This window comes from Gordionus sp. m RMFG-2023, chromosome 3 (assembly GCF_954871325.1).
Source record: "Gordionus sp. m RMFG-2023 chromosome 3, tfGorSpeb1-WG-v2, whole genome shotgun sequence".
Taxonomy (NCBI): Eukaryota; Metazoa; Nematomorpha; class Gordioida; order Chordodea; family Parachordodidae; genus Gordionus; species Gordionus sp. m RMFG-2023.
The window spans coordinates 20,103,047-20,119,738 of record NC_088777.1 but is presented as its reverse complement, the minus strand read 5'-3'; the positions used below and the strand labels follow the sequence as shown (position 1 = coordinate 20,119,738).

The following is a 16,692-nucleotide window of genomic DNA, read 5'->3' as shown; positions in this document are numbered from 1 at the left end:
TTTGCAAAGCAATTGGAATAGAATTAGACCCATCATTGGCTCCGGGAATTATCGAAAAGATTGATTTGACTACTAGGGTGTGGTCAATGCCAACCGTAAATGTATGCAGGTTTAATGGCGAAATTCGATTTTACGCGGATTTCAAATTTCCCTTTAGTGTTTATTGTATGACCCAGTGTCTACATGGCCGGGGGGGGTAGGAGACAAATGCCTCCAAAAAATATTGGCATTTTGGGGGGTAGGTATTAATTTTGGGGGGTAGATATTGATTTTTGGGGGGTAGGCATTTGTTTTTGGGGGGTAGGTATTGATTTTTGGAGGGTAATTTTTGACTTGTATTATGATATTTTTAAATCCAATAATCGATATGATTATCGTTGATTTTCTGAAAAATGTCAATTAAAGAAAAGATATCTGTCAATTTATAAATATTATACACTATATTTATTTTTTTAAATTTTTAGAAAATTCATTTACATAATGGGATTTAGATTTTCACAGTATCAATTTTAAATTATCAATATATATTTTTTTATAATAAGGACCTTTTGAATAAAGAATCCCTTTTATGATAAGATAATCCTACTCAATTAACAATATAAAGAAACATTTTTGGATTTTAAAAAGGTAATTTTTTAAGCATATAATTGCATTTTCCTTAATTTGATGATAGATAAATAAATATAATAAAGAATGAAGCTATTTTTATTTAATCTTAATATGTATACTTAATAAGTTATCTGGGTTTTGAACCATGGCAATTATTTTTGCTAATAATTTTTTAAATAATCATTTTCAATGGGGTAAATATTACCACATTTTTGTGAGGCAATCAGGTTGGACCCATAATTGATTTCTATTTATGATAAATGATTCTTTGAGGTAAGTGTAAATTATATACAAAATTATAAGTGAGAGGTGAAAACCATTGTGTGATAAAAAATTTGTTAAAAGAATTGATAAATTTTTTATTTCATTATTAGATAAATTTTATATAACATCAAATTTTCCATAATATATTTGGCCTTTTTTCTAAATATTTATAGAAATCTTGGGAGAATGAACAGATAATCTATTCCTCTCATTTGATTATTGATTTAAGAAAAGATTTCAATTAAATGAATTGACAAAGTGATTCCATATACTGAAATATTGTTTATTTTTGTTAACAATAAATTAAATTTTTGGATATGGCTTGGGAATAATCTTTGAAACCTATGATGTGGTTTGGGTTTGGATTTCCATTAAACATGAACTGGGCCTGAAAATTATTTTTACTTATGACCTAGGCTGGATGAAGAAATCAATGCCAGTGAAGGTCTCTAATTTCAATGATTAAAATATATCATTTCTCAGACTTTATTTGAAGATAAATGAATGGGCAAATCACAAATATGCCTGTTTTCAATTATTTGCAAAATTTATTAGGATTGTTAATTTAAAGAAACTATGATTTCAAAGCATCATACATTTCTAAAAATTGTTGGACACTAAGAAATAAAGAAATCAATTGTGAAGTGTATAATGGAGGAAATATTGATCCATGATTGTTTTGGCATAAATAACAAAAAATATTATATTTTTTGTGACCATGCATTAAGCTTACATATAATATAATAGGAATCTTTTAAGAAAACATTATCAAAAATATAAGTTAATAGCTGATAGTCCATTATGAATGACTGGTAATCAGAATTTTCTTCTTTATTCAATGATGGGTGCATAATAAATTTCCTTTATATGATGATGATTGAATCAGTAAATTTTTCATTATTTTTATAAAATATGTTAATAGAGTGTATATTTATGAATTTTAATTTAAAAACAATAAGGGTCTAGAATATATTTTTTTGATTATAAATTACAAATACAAATGAATAAGAATTTATTTTAAAAGATTTTAATATATTTTTTAGATTAAAAATATAATACAAATGAATAAAAATTTATTGTGCACATATATTAAAATATCTAAATATATATTTCTTTAATATATTTTGTAAAACCACTGGAAAATTTTAAAATTACACCCTCATTTAAACAAATATAAATTTAATTTCTGAATCACACCTCATAAGATAGGAGAATTTTAAGATTCAGCCATCCACCGTCAAATAAAGGATAAAATTATGATTCTCCATCATTCTTGATGGCCATCAGTGAGTAAAAAAATATTATCTAAATATTTATTTCATTTTTATTCTAGATGCCAAGTAACAAAACAATATATAAAGTCAAATGTGACTATATTAATTGTAAAACTTCTAAAATAAGAAGTGACAAAATAAATAACCATTATAAACATAAACATCCTCATGTCAAGTTATCTGATATCAAATTTACAAAGATAGCTATCAAAAAGGATAATAATTGGGTATCCTTAAATAAAGATATTCCATTCAATATCACAAATGGGGTTGAAACCAAGTTACAAAAAAAATCAATAACATCTTACTTCCAAAAAGTAATTTTTTATATATATTATTTTAATTCATGACAATAAATATAAGTAAAAATAACCTTAAATTTTGTGAATTAGTAGAAACCAATTCTTCATCTATAATTTGAGCATAATACTTTTAATTTTTATTAAAGATAAGATTTTTAATATATAGGTACATTTTTATTATGCCCTTTATCAATTTTGAAGGAAATAAATTATAAGAATATTTAAATATTTCAACTTTTGTTAAAAAAAAATTTATATATTATAATTAAGAATAAAATAAGTCATTTGCCTAAAATTTTCACTACTCTTTATTTAATAATTAGCACAAATCTTTTATTGAAGATTCCCAAATTATATTATCTCATACAATGCCCAGTTCCAGTGATCTGCTGATTTTGAATAATGAGGTACTTAATTTAAATAAGATTTGTTTTATAATTTTGAAGGGAATAAATGAGGATATTCAGATATTTTCATGAACAAATTTTAATTAATCTTTATTTAATAATTAGCTCAAATCTTTTACTGAAGATTCCCAAATTATATTATCTCATACAATGCCCAGTTCCAGTGATCTGGTGATTTTGAATGATGAGGTACTTAATTTAAATAAGATTTGTTTGATAATTCTGAAGTGAATAAATTATGAAATATTTTCCACTTTTCTATATCTTAATTAAGAATAAAATTTTTATTAAAATTAAGATTTTCATAAGTAAACAAATTTTAACCACTCTTTATTTAATAATTAGCATGAATCTTTTATTGAAGATTCCCAAATTATATTATCTTCTCATACAATGCCCAGTTCCAGTGATCTGCTGATTTTGAATAATGAGGTACTTAATTTAAATAAGATTTCTTTTATAATTTTGAAGGGAATAAATGAGGATATTCAGATATTTTCATGAATAAACAAATTTTAATTATTCTTTATTTAATAAGTAGCACAAATCTTTTACTGAAGATTCCCAAATTATATTATCTCATACAATGCCCAGTTCCAGTGATCTGGTGATTTTGAATGATGAGGTACTTAATTTAAATAAGATTTGTTTGATAATTCTGAAGTGAATAAATTATGAAATATTTTCCACTTTTCTATATCTTAATTAAGAATAAAATTTTTATTAAAATTAAGATTTTCATAAGTAAACAAATTTTAACCACTCTTTATTTAATAATTAGCATGAATCTTTTATTGAAGATTCCCAAATTATATTATCTTCTCATACAATGCCCAGTTCCAGTGATCTGCTGATTTTGAATAATGAGGTACTTAATTTAAATAAGATTTCTTTTATAATTTTGAAGGGAATAAATGAGGATATTCAGATATTTTCATGAATAAACAAATTTTAATTATTCTTTATTTAATAATTAGCACAAATCTTTTACTGAAGATTCCCAAATTATATTATCTTCTCATACAATGCCCAGTTCCAGTGATCTGCTGATTTTGAATGATGAGGTATTTAATTTAAATAAAACTATACACTCTTTAATAATAATTAGCAAACACACAAAGTTATTGAAAATTCCCCAATTATATCTTTTTTTCATCCAATTATCAATCCCAATGCAAGCCAAAATATTTCAAACATTAAAGGCCCAAATATTATTCAATTATATAAAAAAAAGGAGCCTAATGACCCTTTTCATTTCATATTCTTTAGAATGACAAATATCTTGATTAATTTCATAATTTCCATAGGCCCATGTCAGCCATGTTCAAATATATTTCAATATCCTGTTACTCACAAAAGGTTTTTAAAAAATTTAATTTTTATTAATTTTTACGCATCCATTATTTCTACTTTTAAATAGGAGCATGAATATATCCTATTATAAAAAGGTTAATATTGATGGTTCCCTCAAACCAAGAAATTGGTTATCCTATAGCACCACTTTAGACAAAGTCTTTTGTCTTTATTGTCTTATGTTTGGTGGCCCTAAATCCAATACTTTTTGGACTCAACTTGGAGTAAATAATTGGAAAAATTTTAAGCGTGACTTAGAGAGACATGAGTCATCTTCTATTCATAAGGATTGTGAATACACCAACATGACTTGGCTTGCAAATAAGCGTATTCAAGATCATTTTCTATCAAATAGGCTTGATATAATAATGGAAAATCGTAATATAGTTCATAATATTATTGATGCCATTATATACCTTATAAAATGTAACATAGCCTTTTGGGGCACTAATTCGAATGAAGGTAATTTTATGTGCCTCATAAAATTAATGGCAAAAACGGTTCCAACTTTACGGGCATACATTGATAACAACGAAAAATTGAGGAGAAAAAAATCAGATAAAATTTCAAGACCTTATATAAATTTATTGTCATATGGCCATGTGAAAAAAATTATTGAAGTCATTAAGATAAAAATAATAAAATGTATTATTCAAAAAATTAAAGAGAATTGTGCCTATAGCATCATATTAGATGGAACATATGATGTGTCTAAAAAAGAATGCATTGCTTTACTTGTAAGATATATAGAAGATGATCCGCATCCACATCCTGTAGAAAGGATCATCCATGTTTTTACAACATCAGAAACCACCGGGGAAAATATAAAGAAACATGTTTTTTCTAAGTTCAAAGATCTTGGTCTTCCTCTTGATTATATGGTTGGGCAAAGTATGGATGGTGCAGGGAATATGAGAGGAGTATACAAAGGAATGCAGGCTTTAATATTGAAAGAGGCTCCAAAAGCCATATATATTTGGTGCCATGCACATAGGCTCAATTTAGTAGTTGCTCATGTTTGTGGATGCAAAATAGAAATGAAAAAGGTAATGGGAATATTGGATGAGTTATATAATTTCATGAATGGGGTAAGACGTCAAGGAGTGTTTGTTAAATATCAAATGACAAAGTCTAAAAAATCTCTTAAAAGAATAAAAAATACAACAAGGTAAATATAATATTTTTAATGTAACTTATCTTTTTTTAGAAATTGGTCATCATCTTATAAAGCTGTAGAAATTTTTTTAGATGTTTATGAACATATTATAGCATCATTAAATGAATTAAAAGATTCTAATGACCCAAGCACCTCTTCTATTGCCGATGGATTATTAACAAGAATTAAGGATGAAGATTTCATATTAAGTCTATTTATTTTGAAAGAAATATTGAAATGCACACATGAGGCTTGTATTGAAATGCAGGCAGTTGGTAATGATTTGGCTATGGTAACTAAATTAATACAACACACAAAAAATAAATTACAAAGACTAAGAGGTTAAAATTAGTTACGATTTCTATAAATAATTTTAAAATGTAGCTAATGGGGATAATATTTTTTTAAAATTGCATTCCTTATCTAACAGTTATTTGAAAAAGAATAATGTTACAACGGAATTGCATAATATAAAATCAATATTCAAATTTGATCAAACAGCATTCAATAATTATGTTAAACAAAAAAAAAACAAGTTGAATAAAAAAAGATTTAAAATTATTATTTAGCATTATAGATATAAAAGGGAAATATTTTTCCCTGTGCTTGATACAATCATTAATGATTTAAATGAAAGATTTAATTATGATTGTTTAAATTTTTTATCTCAAATATCTCTTTTTACACCAGCTGGAATTATAGCCAATGATAGAATAGAAGGGTGGCAAATATCTCAAATTTGTCATACTTACCAATTAAATGCTCAAGATATTGCTCGTGAATATAATGATTTTCGATCTTTATATTTGGATTCACAAGCAATCATTTATTGCAAGGATCTTTTGAAAATAAAAAAGAATGATGGGTTATATATTGATGAAAGTAATTTATTGATATTTTATTTAAAATTATATATAATTAAAGGTATTGTAAACGATGAAACCGAGGAAGATATCAATAACGATAACATAATTAATACAAAAAAATGGATAAAATATTCATTTATACTACCATATCGTCTTTTAAATAAATTAAATTCTTATTCTAATTTATATTTATTATATAAATATTTATTGACTCTACCAACTACTTCTTGTTCAGCCGAAAGAGTGATGAGCAAAGTCAAAATAAATAAAACTAGAATGCGGAATAAAATTTCTGACCCCTTTTTAGAAAATTTACTTCTAATATCCAGCGAAATTGATGTTTTTGAAAGATTTAAAATAGACGACATTATAACGCGATTTGCATCTACGTCTAAAAGATTAACTAAATTATTAATAAAATAAGTTATATCTTTTTCACAGCTAATTATATACGCCTTTTTAATAATGTAAATTTAATTTAATAGTTTTTTATATCATTCTAGTCCGGTGCATAATATAATACTATATTCATTTTATTTAAATATTTTATAATAGTTATATTTACATAAATGTTTTTATAATTCCAGTGCAAAATATATTATATTCATTTTATTTTAATATTTTATATAAAACTTATATTTACATAGATGTTTTTATAATTCCAGTGCAACTATATTCATTTTTTTCTCATATTTTATATAAAAGTTATATTTACATAAAAAAATTTATATTTCCAGTGCAAAATATACTCTATTCATTTTATATTTTATATAATAGTTATATTTACATAAATGTTTTTATAATTCTTGTGCAAAATATACTATATTCTTTATTCTAATATTTTATATAAAAGTTATATTTACATAAAAAATTTTTTTATATAATAGTTATATCTATATGAATGTTTTTAATTAATATAAAGGCATTAGTATTTATAGAATCAAGCTATACCTCTTTAAAATTACTCATTTTGTTTTTTTTACTTAATATAAAGGTATTAGTAATTATAGAATCAAGCTATACCTCTTTAAAATTACTCATCTTATATTTTTTTACTAAATTTTTGATATTTTTTTATAGTAATGTAAATATGTTATCTCATTTAATACTATTATATTAATTTTTATGAAAATAAATTGATTATCAATCAAATTATGAAAAGATTGCACTACCTACTTAAATATAAGTTAATTGAAAACGGATAGTAACAATAGTTATCAGTTTGTAAATTTTTTTTTCCAAAGCAGGTCTGAATGTTTGTAAGGGTATAAATAGTGACTTAATATAAGATTTTCTTGATTAAGGCAAATATCGCGGCCGAAGGCCGCGAAATTTTTTTAGGGGGGTAGGGGTAGATTTGGGATGGGGGTTGCCTCCATCAAATTTTCTGCCATGTAGACGCTGGTCATGATCATCATCAAGGTAGAAATAAATTTACCGTCGATAAACCTGAAAGTATGCAGTCATTTAGTAGACTCATCCAGATAGATATCGGAATCTAATAGGTGCACTTGCCTAATCCGATAGTGCAGTCGTCGATAAGGGGAATACTCCGTTACTGACGATTGCACTATCGGATTAGGCAAGTGCACCTATTAGATTCTGATATATATCTGGATGAGTCTGCTAAATGACTGCATACTTTCAGGTTTATCGACGGTAAATTTATTTCTACCTCGATGATGATGATGACCAGCGTCTACATGGCAGAAAATTTGATGGAGGCAACCCCCATCCCAAATCTACCCCTACCCCCCTAAAAAAATTTCGCGGCCTTCGGCCGCGATATTTGCCTTAATCAAGAAAATCTTATATTAAGTCACTATTTATACCCTTACAAACATTCAGACCTGCTTTGGAAAAAAAAATTTACAAACTGATAACTATTGTTACTATCCGTTTTCAATTAACTTATATTTAAGTAGGTAGTGCAATCTTTTCATAATTTGATTGATAATCAATTTATTTTCATAAAAATTAATATAATAGTATTAAATGAGATAACATATTTACATTACTATAAAAAAATATCAAAAATTTAGTAAAAAAATATAAGATGAGTAATTTTAAAGAGGTATAGCTTGATTCTATAATTACTAATACCTTTATATTAAGTAAAAAAAACAAAATGAGTAATTTTAAAGAGGTATAGCTTGATTCTATAAATACTAATGCCTTTATATTAATTAAAAACATTCATATAGATATAACTATTATATAAAAAAATTTTTTATGTAAATATAACTTTTATATAAAATATTAGAATAAAGAATATAGTATATTTTGCACAAGAATTATAAAAACATTTATGTAAATATAACTATTATATAAAATATAAAATGAATAGAGTATATTTTGCACTGGAAATATAAATTTTTTTATGTAAATATAACTTTTATATAAAATATGAGAAAAAAATGAATATAGTTGCACTGGAATTATAAAAACATCTATGTAAATATAAGTTTTATATAAAATATTAAAATAAAATGAATATAATATATTTTGCACTGGAATTATAAAAACATTTATGTAAATATAACTATTATAAAATATTTAAATAAAATGAATATAGTATTATATTATGCACCGGACTAGAATGATATAAAAAACTATTAAATTAAATTTACATTATTAAAAAGGCGTATATAATTAGCTGTGAAAAAGATATAACTTATTTTATTAATAATTTAGTTAATCTTTTAGACGTAGATGCAAATCGCGTTATAATGTCGTCTATTTTAAATCTTTCAAAAACATCAATTTCGCTGGATATTAGAAGTAAATTTTCTAAAAAGGGGTCAGAAATTTTATTCCGCATTCTAGTTTTATTTATTTTGACTTTGCTCATCACTCTTTCGGCTGAACAAGAAGTAGTTGGTAGAGTCAATAAATATTTATATAATAAATATAAATTAGAATAAGAATTTAATTTATTTAAAAGACGATATGGTAGTATAAATGAATATTTTATCCATTTTTTTGTATTAATTATGTTATCGTTATTGATATCTTCCTCGGTTTCATCGTTTACAATACCTTTAATTATATATAATTTTAAATAAAATATCAATAAATTACTTTCATCAATATATAACCCATCATTCTTTTTTATTTTCAAAAGATCCTTGCAATAAATGATTGCTTGTGAATCCAAATATAAAGATCGAAAATCATTATATTCACGAGCAATATCTTGAGCATTTAATTGGTAAGTATGACAAATTTGAGATATTTGCCACCCTTCTATTCTATCATTGGCTATAATTCCAGCTGGTGTAAAAAGAGATATTTGAGATAAAAAATTTAAACAATCATAATTAAATCTTTCATTTAAATCATTAATGATTGTATCAAGCACAGGGAAAAATATTTCCCTTTTATATCTATAATGCTAAATAATAATTTTAAATCTTTTTTTATTCAACTTGTTTTTTTTTTGTTTAACATAATTATTGAATGCTGTTTGATCAAATTTGAATATTGATTTTATATTATGCAATTCCGTTGTAACATTATTCTTTTTCAAATAACTGTTAGATAAGGAATGCAATTTTAAAAAAATATTATCCCCATTAGCTACATTTTAAAATTATTTATAGAAATCGTAACTAATTTTAACCTCTTAGTCTTTGTAATTTATTTTTTGTGTGTTGTATTAATTTAGTTACCATAGCCAAATCATTACCAACTGCCTGCATTTCAATACAAGCCTCATGTGTGCATTTCAATATTTCTTTCAAAATAAATAGACTTAATATGAAATCTTCATCCTTAATTCTTGTTAATAATCCATCGGCAATAGAAGAGGTGCTTGGGTCATTAGAATCTTTTAATTCATTTAATGATGCTATAATATGTTCATAAACATCTAAAAAAATTTCTACAGCTTTATAAGATGATGACCAATTTCTAAAAAAAGATAAGTTACATTAAAAATATTATATTTACCTTGTTGTATTTTTTATTCTTTTAAGAGATTTTTTAGACTTTGTCATTTGATATTTAACAAACACTCCTTGACGTCTTACCCCATTCATGAAATTATATAACTCATCCAATATTCCCATTACCTTTTTCATTTCTATTTTGCATCCACAAACATGAGCAACTACTAAATTGAGCCTATGTGCATGGCACCAAATATATATGGCTTTTGGAGCCTCTTTCAATATTAAAGCCTGCATTCCTTTGTATACTCCTCTCATATTCCCTGCACCATCCATACTTTGCCCAACCATATAATCAAGAGGAAGACCAAGATCTTTGAACTTAGAAAAAACATGTTTCTTTATATTTTCCCCGGTGGTTTCTGATGTTGTAAAAACATGGATGATCCTTTCTACAGGATGTGGATGCGGATCATCTTCTATATATCTTACAAGTAAAGCAATGCATTCTTTTTTAGACACATCATATGTTCCATCTAATATGATGCTATAGGCACAATTCTCTTTAATTTTTTGAATAATACATTTTATTATTTTTATCTTAATGACTTCAATAATTTTTTTCACATGGCCATATGACAATAAATTTATATAAGGTCTTGAAATTTTATCTGATTTTTTTCTCCTCAATTTTTCGTTGTTATCAATGTATGCCCGTAAAGTTGGAACCGTTTTTGCCATTAATTTTATGAGGCACATAAAATTACCTTCATTCGAATTAGTGCCCCAAAAGGCTATGTTACATTTTATAAGGTATATAATGGCATCAATAATATTATGAACTATATTACGATTTTCCATTATTATATCAAGCCTATTTGATAGAAAATGATCTTGAATACGCTTATTTGCAAGCCAAGTCATGTTGGTGTATTCACAATCCTTATGAATAGAAGATGACTCATGTCTCTCTAAGTCACGCTTAAAATTTTTCCAATTATTTACTCCAAGTTGAGTCCAAAAAGTATTGGATTTAGGGCCACCAAACATAAGACAATAAAGACAAAAGACTTTGTCTAAAGTGGTGCTATAGGATAACCAATTTCTTGGTTTGAGGGAACCATCAATATTAACCTTTTTATAATAGGATATATTCATGCTCCTATTTAAAAGTAGAAATAATGGATGCGTAAAAATTAATAAAAATTAAATTTTTTAAAAACCTTTTGTGAGTAACAGGATATTGAAATATATTTGAACATGGCTGACATGGGCCTATGGAAATTATGAAATTAATCAAGATATTTGTCATTCTAAAGAATATGAAATGAAAAGGGTCATTAGGCTCCTTTTTTTTATATAATTGAATAATATTTGGGCCTTTAATGTTTGAAATATTTTGGCTTGCATTGGGATTGATAATTGGATGAAAAAAAGATATAATTGGGGAATTTTCAATAACTTTGTGTGTTTGCTAATTATTATTAAAGAGTGTATAGTTTTATTTAAATTAAATACCTCATCATTCAAAATCAGCAGATCACTGGAACTGGGCATTGTATGAGAAGATAATATAATTTGGGAATCTTCAGTAAAAGATTTGTGCTAATTATTAAATAAAGAATAATTAAAATTTGTTTATTCATGAAAATATCTGAATATCCTCATTTATTCCCTTCAAAATTATAAAAGAAATCTTATTTAAATTAAGTACCTCATTATTCAAAATCAGCAGATCACTGGAACTGGGCATTGTATGAGAAGATAATATAATTTGGGAATCTTCAATAAAAGATTCATGCTAATTATTAAATAAAGAGTGGTTAAAATTTGTTTACTTATGAAAATCTTAATTTTAATAAAAATTTTATTCTTAATTAAGATATAGAAAAGTGGAAAATATTTCATAATTTATTCACTTCAGAATTATCAAACAAATCTTATTTAAATTAAGTACCTCATCATTCAAAATCACCAGATCACTGGAACTGGGCATTGTATGAGATAATATAATTTGGGAATCTTCAGTAAAAGATTTGTGCTACTTATTAAATAAAGAATAATTAAAATTTGTTTATTCATGAAAATATCTGAATATCCTCATTTATTCCCTTCAAAATTATAAAAGAAATCTTATTTAAATTAAGTACCTCATTATTCAAAATCAGCAGATCACTGGAACTGGGCATTGTATGAGAAGATAATATAATTTGGGAATCTTCAATAAAAGATTCATGCTAATTATTAAATAAAGAGTGGTTAAAATTTGTTTACTTATGAAAATCTTAATTTTAATAAAAATTTTATTCTTAATTAAGATATAGAAAAGTGGAAAATATTTCATAATTTATTCACTTCAGAATTATCAAACAAATCTTATTTAAATTAAGTACCTCATCATTCAAAATCACCAGATCACTGGAACTGGGCATTGTATGAGATAATATAATTTGGGAATCTTCAGTAAAAGATTTGAGCTAATTATTAAATAAAGATTAATTAAAATTTGTTCATGAAAATATCTGAATATCCTCATTTATTCCCTTCAAAATTATAAAACAAATCTTATTTAAATTAAGTACCTCATTATTCAAAATCAGCAGATCACTGGAACTGGGCATTGTATGAGATAATATAATTTGGGAATCTTCAATAAAAGATTTGTGCTAATTATTAAATAAAGAGTAGTGAAAATTTTAGGCAAATGACTTATTTTATTCTTAATTATAATATATAAATTTTTTTTTAACAAAAGTTGAAATATTTAAATATTCTTATAATTTATTTCCTTCAAAATTGATAAAGGGCATAATAAAAATGTACCTATATATTAAAAATCTTATCTTTAATAAAAATTAAAAGTATTATGCTCAAATTATAGATGAAGAATTGGTTTCTACTAATTCACAAAATTTAAGGTTATTTTTACTTATATTTATTGTCATGAATTAAAATAATATATATAAAAAATTACTTTTTGGAAGTAAGATGTTATTGATTTTTTTTGTAACTTGGTTTCAACCCCATTTGTGATATTGAATGGAATATCTTTATTTAAGGATACCCAATTATTATCCTTTTTGATAGCTATCTTTGTAAATTTGATATCAGATAACTTGACATGAGGATGTTTATGTTTATAATGGTTATTTATTTTGTCACTTCTTATTTTAGAAGTTTTACAATTAATATAGTCACATTTGACTTTATATATTGTTTTGTTACTTGGCATCTAGAATAAAAATGAAATAAATATTTAGATAATATTTTTTTACTCACTGATGGCCATCAAGAATGATGGAGAATCATAATTTTATCCTTTATTTGACGGTGGATGGCTGAATCTTAAAATTCTCCTATCTTATGAGGTGTGATTCAGAAATTAAATTTATATTTGTTTAAATGAGGGTGTAATTTTAAAATTTTCCAGTGGTTTTACAAAATATATTAAAGAAATATATATTTAGATATTTTAATATATGTGCACAATAAATTTTTATTCATTTGTATTATATTTTTAATCTAAAAAATATATTAAAATCTTTTAAAATAAATTCTTATTCATTTGTATTTGTAATTTATAATCAAAAAAATATATTCTAGACCCTTATTGTTTTTAAATTAAAATTCATAAATATACACTCTATTAACATATTTTATAAAAATAATGAAAAATTTACTGATTCAATCATCATCATATAAAGGAAATTTATTATGCACCCATCATTGAATAAAGAAGAAAATTCTGATTACCAGTCATTCATAATGGACTATCAGCTATTAACTTATATTTTTGATAATGTTTTCTTAAAAGATTCCTATTATATTATATGTAAGCTTAATGCATGGTCACAAAAAATATAATATTTTTTGTTATTTATGCCAAAACAATCATGGATCAATATTTCCTCCATTATACACTTCACAATTGATTTCTTTATTTCTTAGTGTCCAACAATTTTTAGAAATGTATGATGCTTTGAAATCATAGTTTCTTTAAATTAACAATCCTAATAAATTTTGCAAATAATTGAAAACAGGCATATTTGTGATTTGCCCATTCATTTATCTTCAAATAAAGTCTGAGAAATGATATATTTTAATCATTGAAATTAGAGACCTTCACTGGCATTGATTTCTTCATCCAGCCTAGGTCATAAGTAAAAATAATTTTCAGGCCCAGTTCATGTTTAATGGAAATCCAAACCCAAACCACATCATAGGTTTCAAAGATTATTCCCAAGCCATATCCAAAAATTTAATTTATTGTTAACAAAAATAAACAATATTTCAGTATATGGAATCACTTTGTCAATTCATTTAATTGAAATCTTTTCTTAAATCAATAATCAAATGAGAGGAATAGATTATCTGTTCATTCTCCCAAGATTTCTATAAATATTTAGAAAAAAGGCCAAATATATTATGGAAAATTTGATGTTATATAAAATTTATCTAATAATGAAATAAAAAATTTATCAATTCTTTTAACAAATTTTTTATCACACAATGGTTTTCACCTCTCACTTATAATTTTGTATATAATTTACACTTACCTCAAAGAATCATTTATCATAAATAGAAATCAATTATGGGTCCAACCTGATTGCCTCACAAAAATGTGGTAATATTTACCCCATTGAAAATGATTATTTAAAAAATTATTAGCAAAAATAATTGCCATGGTTCAAAACCCAGATAACTTATTAAGTATACATATTAAGATTAAATAAAAATAGCTTCATTCTTTATTATATTTATTTATCTATCATCAAATTAAGGAAAATGCAATTATATGCTTAAAAAATTACCTTTTTAAAATCCAAAAATGTTTCTTTATATTGTTAATTGAGTAGGATTATCTTATCATAAAAGGGATTCTTTATTCAAAAGGTCCTTATTATAAAAAAATATATATTGATAATTTAAAATTGATACTGTGAAAATCTAAATCCCATTATGTAAATGAATTTTCTAAAAATTTAAAAAAATAAATATAGTGTATAATATTTATAAATTGACAGATATCTTTTCTTTAATTGACATTTTTCAGAAAATCAACGATAATCATATCGATTATTGGATTTAAAAATATCATAATACAAGTCAAAAATTACCCTCCAAAAATCAATACCTACCCCCCAAAAACAAATGCCTACCCCCCAAAAATCAATATCTACCCCCCAAAATTAATACCTACCCCCCAAAATGCCAATATTTTTTGGAGGCATTTGTCTCCTACCCCCCGGCCATGTAGACACTGGATGAGGACACATAAAAAATTTGCGGATCTTGATAGACACATTACAGACGGCTGATCTTATGGCGAAATTGACGAAGGTTAGATTTTTAAAAAAATCGATATCATATTTAAGGGGTGATTAATGATAATTCTATACACCCTAATCCAAAATGAAGGCTTTCTGAAATGCACCAAACCTAAGAATATACAACTTAGACATTTTCTAAGACATGTGAATTATCCTGAACATTTTATTCGTAATATACATGATAAAACGGCGCTATTACATAAATTAACGAGCGTGAAAGTACCTTGGCGGTGGACGAAGGATGAACAAAATTTTTTCGATAAGGTTAAAAAATTATTGTCTTCCGAGGAAACGTTAATTCATTTTAAGACACAGTTGCCTAGAATTTGGAATGCGACGTATTGATTCAAGATTAGGGGCTATGTTGTTACATGGTTTAGTAGATGGAAGGACAAAACCTATTTCATTCGCATCAGGTACTTTATTAAAATCAGAGAAACATTACGCTCCTATTGATGAAGAAGCTCTAGCACTTTTATTTGCATTGAAAAAAATTTTATTCATTTATTTATGGTAGAAAATTTGTACTTTGAACTAATCACAAACCATTAGAGCGATTATTTGAGGAGAAACACGATTTACCTAAAATTTCTAATAATCATTTGACACGCTGGGTCTGGAATATGGCTTCTTACGATTTTACAATAGAATATACCTGGTAATAAGGCTTCCGATATTAGACATGGAAGAGAATCAAGATTCTAAACATGCTTTAGAGAATCGAAATATTAATTTGGATGACATGCAATTGTCAGAAAATATCTATGAATAGAGTCGAAGCAATATTTAATATTAAAAAAACAATGCACATTCATCAAAGTTGGCGAAACTTTGATCATCATAAAGATAAAAAGAAATTGTAAATTTCTATCATCGGCGGGAAGAGCTTTCTGTCGATCGTGATATTATTAGTGTTGTTAAACGGCTCGTTTTGAGCCGATTTTTAAAACGGCAAACTCAATATTTTCGCCAGATAAATATTGCCTAAGCCTCAAGATTTCGACAATATATGTCTGGCTGGATCTTTGTTCCTTATACGAGCAAAATCTTTAATGAAATCTATTTTTAGATTGTATTGTTGGTGGCCCAGATGTATTATTGATATAGAAATTTTATCAAAATATACTCTGGATGCCAGAAATATAAACCTGGAAAAAGTTTCCCTGTATTCTTGGACTGTAGGTAAGGAATGAGCGAATCCATACTGATTTTGCTGGACCAGTGGATTCGCATATTGGCTA

General features: G+C 25.3%; 2 protein-coding genes across 8 annotated transcripts; one reads left to right on the top strand and one right to left on the bottom strand.

Annotated features, from left to right (window-relative positions):
- Positions 1 to 390: 390 nt before the first annotated feature.
- On the top strand, positions 391 to 7,286 carry LOC135927531 (zinc finger MYM-type protein 1-like). Of its 4 annotated transcripts, none has more exons than XM_065463568.1 (16): positions 391 to 500; positions 543 to 627; positions 2,079 to 2,163; positions 2,207 to 2,464; positions 2,773 to 2,856; positions 2,962 to 3,045; positions 3,202 to 3,288; positions 3,398 to 3,481; positions 3,638 to 3,724; positions 3,834 to 3,920; positions 3,965 to 4,215; positions 4,277 to 5,377; positions 5,417 to 5,706; positions 5,750 to 5,900; positions 5,943 to 6,247; positions 6,290 to 7,286. In XM_065463568.1, the coding sequence occupies exons 4-16, from the start codon at positions 2,207 to 2,209 to the stop codon at positions 6,652 to 6,654; spliced, it is 3,234 nt and encodes a 1,077-aa protein (XP_065319640.1). In that variant the 5' UTR covers positions 391 to 500; positions 543 to 627; positions 2,079 to 2,163; the 3' UTR covers positions 6,655 to 7,286. The 4 variants fall into 4 exon arrangements, with proteins under 4 accessions (XP_065319640.1, XP_065319638.1, XP_065319639.1 ...); XM_065463566.1 differs by having other exon boundaries at positions 1,047 to 2,163; XM_065463567.1 differs by lacking the exon at positions 2,079 to 2,163.
- A 1,013-nt stretch (positions 7,287 to 8,299) lies between these two features.
- Positions 8,300 to 15,169, bottom strand: LOC135927675 (zinc finger MYM-type protein 1-like). 4 transcript variants are annotated; one of them, XM_065463827.1, is made up of 16 exons: positions 15,060 to 15,169; positions 14,933 to 15,017; positions 13,397 to 14,513; positions 13,096 to 13,353; positions 12,704 to 12,787; positions 12,515 to 12,598; positions 12,272 to 12,358; positions 12,079 to 12,162; positions 11,836 to 11,922; positions 11,640 to 11,726; positions 11,345 to 11,595; positions 10,183 to 11,283; positions 9,854 to 10,143; positions 9,660 to 9,810; positions 9,313 to 9,617; positions 8,300 to 9,270 (listed from the first exon to the last, which is right to left on the bottom strand). In XM_065463827.1, the coding sequence occupies exons 4-16, from the start codon at positions 13,351 to 13,353 to the stop codon at positions 8,906 to 8,908; spliced, it is 3,234 nt and encodes a 1,077-aa protein (XP_065319899.1). In that variant the 5' UTR covers positions 13,397 to 14,513; positions 14,933 to 15,017; positions 15,060 to 15,169; the 3' UTR covers positions 8,300 to 8,905. The 4 variants fall into 4 exon arrangements, with proteins under 4 accessions (XP_065319899.1, XP_065319901.1, XP_065319900.1 ...); XM_065463829.1 differs by having other exon boundaries at positions 13,397 to 13,481; XM_065463828.1 differs by lacking the exon at positions 13,397 to 14,513.
- Positions 15,170 to 16,692: the final 1,523 nt, after the last annotated feature.